This window comes from Agelaius tricolor, unplaced genomic scaffold (assembly GCF_023055355.1).
Source record: "Agelaius tricolor isolate 1412-34295 unplaced genomic scaffold, bAgeTri1.0.p SCAF_12, whole genome shotgun sequence".
In the NCBI taxonomy this organism is placed as follows: Eukaryota; Metazoa; Chordata; class Aves; order Passeriformes; family Icteridae; genus Agelaius; species Agelaius tricolor.
The window spans coordinates 25840615-25848573 of NW_027269272.1; the positions used below are offsets into that span (position 1 = coordinate 25840615).

The window sequence follows — 7959 nt, forward strand, 5'->3', positions numbered from 1 at the left end:
CTACTACAGGAAGTGTTGTTGGAATATCTGCAGAGGTTTCTCTTTCAAGCTGCCTCTCTGGACAGCGTGGATGCAATACATGGCCCCTGGATTGCTGAAACTGGGATAACTGGAGGAACACTACAGAAACTAAGAATTAGATTAACATACCACAAATGAGAAACTGGGAAGGGACATCTGCTATAAATACTGACCTGTACCTTTTGCAATACCTGATTCAGAGGAAAGAACAGCCAGCTTCGATTTCAGATTCATTTTCACCCAGAGGTCCATTTACAACTGCCCTCAAAATCAACCTATAACATCCCCTTTCACCCCAGTGTAACAAATTAACATGGTTGTATCAAAAGGCAAAAACTGTAGGAATTTATTGATATTCTGTCCAGTCTCATTGCTGCAGCATTTTTTGCACAATCATTATCGGTCTGTCAAGGAGAGGAGAAAGATCTGGCATCTGTCTGTACCTGAACATCAAATCTTTTAATTAAGCACTTTTTATAATGTTCACTTAGAGAACTTTGTAGAAATAAATGGGGTTTAAATCCTTGCAGCTGAAGTCACATCTCAGGCGCCATTTTCCTAAACCTCTCTCTGTGTCAAGGACTACAAAACAAAGCTATGGCTTCTTGATCAGTCTGCTCTTCACCCAAACCTCCAAAAGACCCAAGACTGCCAAAATGAAAAACAGAGTCAATACAGAACAGCTGCTTTCAATATTTTAAGATTCACTTGGATGACTTGCAATGGTTAACTGACTTCCAATTTTACAGTGGTTTGGGTAGGATCTGGGACCTGCTGGATAGTGCAGATTAAGGATTTGAGCTCTTGCCTTATGCACAATATGCACCTCTGGCATGGACAGCAGCAAAGCAGCCCTGCTGTTGGCTGGAGCAGTTGTACCCTTCAGAAATTTAAAACAGCCACAGAGAAAGAGCAATGGTTGCTCTGGAGCTTCCTGCAGGAACATCTCTGCTCATCACTGAGCAGTTTTTGTGGGGGCTCCTTCAGCACCACAAGGGCTGTCCCATAAGGAATGCTCCAGAACTGAGGTCACTGAGGTGAGATCATCTGTGGAAAGGGAGGAATTCTGATTCCAGCCCCAGTGAAGTCAGATCACACACACACACACACACACACACACATTGAGTCTTCCATGGGAAACACAGCAGGATTTCTGATGGCAGACTAACAAACTCTACACAAATTAAAACACAGAATCAACAAAAAAGCCCAAATCCCCAGCACATGCAGCCCCAGCAACACACTTGCACTCCATTTCTCATCACTACAGCTCACTTGAATATCTTTTGCTTTTTGCACTGAAAGTTTGCTCTCAAATCCCTCTCATCTGCCACACACACGGTCACCAAAGACTCTAACACAAAGTCCTACAGCTTGGGCAGATGCTGGATTCCTGCAAAAGGGAGGTTCTCAAACAGTGCTGCAGCAATGTGACAGGAAGGAGAGTCTGACACACATTTTGCACGAGGCTGCAGGAAACACTGTAGGACCAGGCTGTAAGCTGTGAATATCAATATTTAAAACCATTTCCCCTTGGAGCTGAGCTCACACACGTTTGCTCCTAGAGCAGGTCTCAGCAGAACACGAACAGCTCTGCCCAGGGGTGCAGTGAGGGCTGGCTCAGAGGAGCACCTGGGCTCTGGACAAACCTGGCCAGGGACAGAGCTCCGATGGCAGCGGGGCTCCAGCTGGCTCCCATCCACCTCCTGGGAGCACCCATGCACCTGTGCCACTCCTTTGGCACAAAATTCTGAGAGGACACGCAACCTTCTGCATTTTGTCACTCCTGGAGGAAATCTGACCCCGAAGAACACCTGCACACAATGAGTACCCGAGTGAGGAAGCCATAAAGAGCCAGCTGCCCTTTATTGAAAATGCCCTTTGCAAACATCTTGCCGTACATTCTTTGAGAGGAGCAGCAGCAGCAGCGGGTCCAGAGGCAGGGAGCAGCACGAGGTCCATCCTGAGCACCACGCTGAGCAGCAGCACGCTGGGCTGGGCACAGGGCACAGGGCGCAGGGCACAGGGCACAGGGCACAGGGCACAGGGCACCGATACAGTCACGGGCACCCGCGTGCCAGACGCGCTCCCCTGCAGCACAACAGGCTGGGCTTCTCAAAAATACAATCATTATGTACAGCAAAATATGTGGTCACAAGACCAGCCTTAAACCAAGGCCTTGTTTACACAATTTCTGCGATGTCAGGAAGGATTTTGGCTGGGAATGTAATTTTTCTTCCAAAACAAGTAAATATTTGCAATTCTCACTGTGAAAAGAGTGATATACCACCTCTGTATTGACACGGGTGTAACATATTCCCACAGGGAAAAGGAATAAAGAGTACCTTTAGATTGATACAACATTTCCCTCAAGTGTCCAAGCTAATATAGCTTGCATCACTCAGTCAAGTTAAAGCAGGATGATTTTTTCAGACTTTTTATAGACAAGGCCTATGTTTAACAAGCACCAAAACACTTCAGAGTATTTGGAAGATCAGACTACTGAGCTCTACACTTTGGACTGTCCTCACCAGTCACAGAGAACATGGAATGCCCAAATACATTCAAAACCCTGGTCAGACAGTGCCATGGCTGCTTAAACGCTTCACTCTTTAGCAAATGCACCTTTTTGGCCAAAAGCAGAATGTGCCACAGGAAGGGCAGCACAGCACAGAGCTCAGCTGGCTGCCCCCAGCTGCTCTGCCAGGATCAGCACAGCTGGACTTCGTGTGCTATTTTTGCTTTATTCCTCAAGCCCAGCTCAGGCAGGAGGCACTGGGGAAGGTGAGGGGTCTGCTGGCTCTGGCAGGGCACAATAAATACCTGCTCTTATCAACCACATCCAGCTGCTGTCAATGCACTGATCGAAGCCTGGTGGGTGCTGAAAACTGTACATTCCCATTGAATTTAAGGCAAAATTGAACCATGGCAGTAACTGAGATGTAAATTTATTTTTTTTAACATCAGGTGTGCAGTTTGTAAGCTGCAGATATGGCAGCAGTCAAGCTCCCTTAGCTCTCAATGCAGTTCCTGGGTTAAAAGAAACCCTTTCTGTCTGTGTCATTCCCCTGTCTCCCCAGCACGGGAGTCCTCTGGCTTCTAATGAACTTTCAGGAATTCCTGGAAGAGGAGCTGCAATGAGGTTTTCAAGTTTCAGTGAGAAACGGGGGTAAACTGATGTGTTGATCAGAGGGAGAGCCCAGGCAGCAGGGGCATCAAACTGACACTGCCCTCCAGGGCTGGGGCACAAAGTTCTCCTGCCGAAAACAGGAGAAATTACCAGGGTCACAGAGGAATCGTGGCCGTCGCTGTTCAGTTGGCCTGACTAAAAACCCCTGTTCAACCTTTGTTTTTGAGATGTAAGATAATTTCAAGACTTCTTGGGACAGGGGGGAGAAGGAAAAAGAGAGCTGCTGCAGGTTTTGTGTGCAGACCTTTAAAGAAGGGCAAAGAGAGGGAAAGGACAGGTAAAGCAGCTCCTTGGGCCGTGCAGCTGATGGGAGCCACGGGTCTCCTCCCACCCCAGCCCCTCTGCAAGCCAGAAAACAAAACGGGCTGGTTTGTAACTTTAAATATAAACGAGACTAAAAGTTTTAATTTCATAATTAATTGACCTTTAGAACTTCACCCCAATAAGCCACGCTGCTTCCAGCAGGGAAAAAGGACCAAATCTTACAGGGCCTGTTGCAGTAAGCCCACACTCCCTTCTTAAAGCTGCCTTCTCCCCACAGCTTGGCAGCATACTGGGCCAGGACCTGCATACAAGCAAAAACCTGCATCAAAAATGACTGAAGATCAGGTCAAACAGCAATCTTGTGGTTGGCCTTTTTTTCACCACTGTTCTCAGCTAAATCGACCCCTCCACCTTTCAGTGCTACTGAGATATAAATCTGGATTAAGAGCCTGTGTGAAAGTCAGTGTTTCATGTGATACATAACAATGCACAAAGTTGTTTTCTAAAAAACAGCATTTGTATTAAAATTCTTCAAATGGATAGACATCTCTTCAATGCATGTCTGCAATTAAAATGACAGTTGTTAGAATTTTCTTGGTACATCACAAAGATAAGATTTCCTTCTTTGCTGGCTGGAGGCACATCCCACGACAAAATCAAGGGGAAATAGAACCAAAAAATTAAAAAAAGCCCCCCCACCCAAAAATCCCAAAAGGCTAAATTCTTGTAAATTTGAAGTAAATGAAGGCCAAACTTGCAAGACATGGAAATAACACTTAAAAGGCTCAGATGGAAATAAGAAATAAATTCCACTAACAATAGGCCCTTTTGTCCTGGCTTGCTCGGTGTGATTACTGCAAGGAAACTGTTAAGTAGTTTTTGGAGTAGTAGATAATGGGATTCTGTGGAGCTTTCACAGGTTGGCACCGGCTGGAACAGCTGAGTTTTGAAGGCACTCTACAGACACAGGGCTGCCGTTGGCCCTGCATCATTCATGGGAAGTCTTTGCACTTGAGAGAGCTAGTCATCAAAATCAGGGATTGCCAACCCAAATCCAAAACCCCTCGGCAAAAAAAGCACCACCGCCCTCCCCCTCCCGCCAAAGGAAAAACCAAAACCACAACGAAATCACACACACACGCACACCTAAACAATTGTGCAGATTTGTAACATTTTCACAGCTGATTTAAAAAAAAAAAACAAAAAACCAAACAAAACCAGGAGAAAAACCACCACGCTACCACTCTCCTGCAAACTCCCATCCGATACAGCAGGTAAACAAAATAGAGCATTATTCCAGGGGTATCGGCGGCGCTGCCCGGCGCCCCGTGCCTGGCAGCACCGATCGGGTCACAGTCCCAGTTCCATGTGCAACTCTCCGGGCGGGACGGCCCCGCACCGCTCCCGCTTGCATAGAGACGGCGGGCAGCGAGCGCGCCGGGACGGGCCCCGCTGCACCGGGACGGGCCCCGCTGCACCGGGACGGGCCCCGCTGCACCGGGCTGCTGCGGCCCCGCTGGGCCGGGGCTGCGCCGGGGCTGTGCCGGGGCTGTGCCGGCGGTGCGGCCCCGCTATCCCGGGGATGTCCCGGGGCTATCCCGGGGCTGTGCCGGGGCTGTCGCGGGGGTGCGGCCCCGCTGTGCCGGGGCTGTGGCCCCGCTATCCCGGGGCTATCCCGGGGCTGTCCCGGGGGTGCGGGCCCCGCTCCCCGCCGGGCTCCCCGCGCCTGTCCCGGGGCGGGTTCCCCGCGTGGCTCCGCTCCCCGGGCGGCGGGACCGGCCGCTCCCGCGCCCGCCGCCGACACTGACAGGAAATATGCCATGACCGAGACTGGACGAAACGTACATGCCGAGAAAAGCCACATTTCCACCACGATGAGTTTTGCTGCCGATGTTTTCTCCCCGAGCGTGCCCGCCGGGGCGCGGGGCCGCCGCCGCCCTCAGAGGATGGCGCAGGAGGCGCAGCACGGCTCGTCCCCGTTGGGCTGCGCCGCGTAGTTCATCTGCCTGACGATCTCGGCGAACAGCTCGTCCACAGAGGCTTTGTTTTTGGCCGAGGTCTCCATGAAGGGGCAGCTCCACTCCTCGGCCAGCGCCTTGCCCTCCCCGAAGGAGACCTCGCGCTCGCCCTCCAGGTCCACCTTGTTGCCCACCAGGATCATGGGCACCCGCTCGTACCTCTTGACGCGGATGATCTGGTCCCGCATGGGCTTGATGTCCTGGAAGCTCTGCTGGTTCACCAGGCTGTACACCAGGATGAAGCCCTGCCCGTTCTTGATGTAGAGGTCCCGCATGGAGGCGAACTGCTCGGTGCCCGCCGTGTCCAGGATCTCCAGCACGGACGGCGACGAGTCCACCTCGATCTCCTTGCGGTAGAAGTCCTCGATGGTGGGGTCATACTTCTCGATGAAGGAGCCGGTCACGAACTGCACGGTAAGGGCGGACTTGCCCACGCCGCCCGAGCCCAGCACCACCACCTTGTACTCCCGCATGGCTCCCGCCTCCCTCCGCCGCCTCCCGCTCGGGGCTGCCGCGGCGGGCGGGGACGGGGCGGAGGGAGGGAGGGGACGAGGGACGGCCCCGCGCCGGGGCGGGGAAGCGGCGGCCGCGCCTTGCGGAGCGGCGCCGGGAGAGCCCCGGCGCCGGGCAGCGCCGAGGAGGAGGAGGAGGAGGAGGAGGAAGGGGCTGAGGAGGAGAAGGGAGGGAGGGAGGAACGGAGGGCGACAGCGCTGCCGGTACCGGCCCCGCTCCCGGCGCGGCGGGGCGGGACAGTGCTGCCGCGGCCCATGGCGGCCGCCTCCGCCCATTGGCTGCGGCGCATGGGCCGCCCCCGCCCATTGGCTGCGGCGCTTGGGCCGCCCCCGCCCATTGGCTGCGGCTCTTGGGCCGCCCCCGCCCATTGGCTGCGGCGCGGCGCCGCCCGCCCCCATTGGCTGCCGGCGGAGAGCGGCGGCCCACGCCCCGCCCCGCGTGTGTGACCCCCGCCCTGCGCCGGGCCGGGCCGCGCCCGGGGTCGGGATCGGGATCGGGATCGGGATCGGGATCGGGATCGGGATCAGGATCGGGACCGGGATCGGGATCGGGATCGGAACCGGAACCGGGATCGGGACCGGGATCGCCGCGCGTCCCTTCCCGCCCGGGGCCCTCCGCACCGGGACCGGGACCGGGACCGGGATGGGGATCGGGATCGGAACCGGGAGCGGGAACGGAACCGGGATCGGGATCAGCGCGCGTCCCCTCCCGCCCGGGGTCCCGCACGCAGCGGGGAAATGGGGCCGGCGGTGGGGCCGGCAGCCCGGGTGCCCCACCCCGGTGTCCCCGCCCGCTATCGGCGCTGCCCGGGCCGCCGTCCCGCGCCTCCCGCCCTATCGCCGCGTGCAGCCGCTGCCGGGCCGGGCCGGGTCGCGGTGCCCCGCGGCTCCTGCCCGCCCCGCTGCCTCCGGGGGCTTGCCGTGCCCCGTGCCCGCCGGGGCCAGCCCGCCAGGACACCCCGTGCCCGGTAACCCCGCGCTGCGGGTCGGGCGCGGCCGGGGCTCCGGCGGGAGATATGCCCGTGCAGATGTGCCCCTGGCAGATGTGCCCATGCAGATGTGTCCGTGGCAGATGTGCCTGTGCAGAGGTGCCCGTGCAGATGTGCCCCGTGCAGATGTGCCCGTGCAGAGGTGCCCGTAGCAGATGTGCCCGTGGTAGATGTGCCCCGTGCAGATGTGCCCGTGCAGATGTGCCCCTGGCAGATGTGCCCCTGGCAGAGGTGCCCGTGGCAGATGTGCCCGTGCAGAGGTGCCCCTGGCAGATGTGCCCCTGGCAGAGGTGCCCCTGGCAGATGTGCCCCTGGCAGAGGTGCCGTGGCAGATGTGCCCGTGCAGATGTGCCCCTGGCAGATGTGCCCGTGCAGATGTGCCCCTGGCAGAGGTGCCCGTGCAGATGTGCCTGTGCAGATGTGCCCCTGGCAGAGGTGCCCGTGCAGATGTGCCCGTGCAGATGTCGGTGCTGCTGCGCTCGGTGGCCCCTGAGCGGCAGCGTGGCCTGGCAGGGCTCAGTCCCCGGGCTGGCTCCTGCCGCTCTTTGTAGAAGCCGTGCCCTGGACTTGCTGTTAGACATTCCTTCCAAGAAAGTATTGTTAGTTGTTTTGACACCCTCCGGTCCTTGCTGTTGCGTCTTACTCAGTTCTTTACAATTCTCGGTATTTATTGACATAATGGTGACATTTAGATCCTTGCTACCACACCTTGTTTCCAAGCCTAATCTAAACACAGCGCTTGGGTAGGCAAAGTCTAAGGGATTTGATATAAGTTTTGTAAATAATGTTCTCTTATTCCTGAACAATTTTCACAGAGGCTAAATTCTACTGAAATCACTTCTGCAGTATTCAGGTGCTGTGGGGATTTACCCCCGTGGTGACCCATCCTCTGGTGAGTACTGCACCCCTGGTGATCCCCTGGAGCTCCAAGGGAACCCTGCTGCTGCTGGTGTGTATCTTTGCAA

At 55.7% G+C, this 7959-nt stretch overlaps 1 protein-coding gene across 1 annotated transcript; it reads right to left on the reverse strand.

Moving 5' to 3' along the window:
* Positions 1 to 338: 338 nt before the first annotated feature.
* Positions 339 to 6247, reverse strand: RAP2B (RAP2B, member of RAS oncogene family). Its single transcript, XM_071438257.1, has one exon. The coding sequence runs from the start codon at positions 5964 to 5966 to the stop codon at positions 5415 to 5417; it is 552 nt and encodes a 183-aa protein (XP_071294358.1). The 5' UTR covers positions 5967 to 6247; the 3' UTR covers positions 339 to 5414.
* Between the last annotated feature and the right edge of the window lie 1712 nt (positions 6248 to 7959).

What these genes read in the sequence shown, in the direction of transcription:
- RAP2B (XM_071438257.1), bottom strand. Translation starts at nt 5,966, where the DNA reads ATGCGGGAGTACAAGGTGGTGGTGCTGGGCTCGGGCGGCGTGGGCAAG.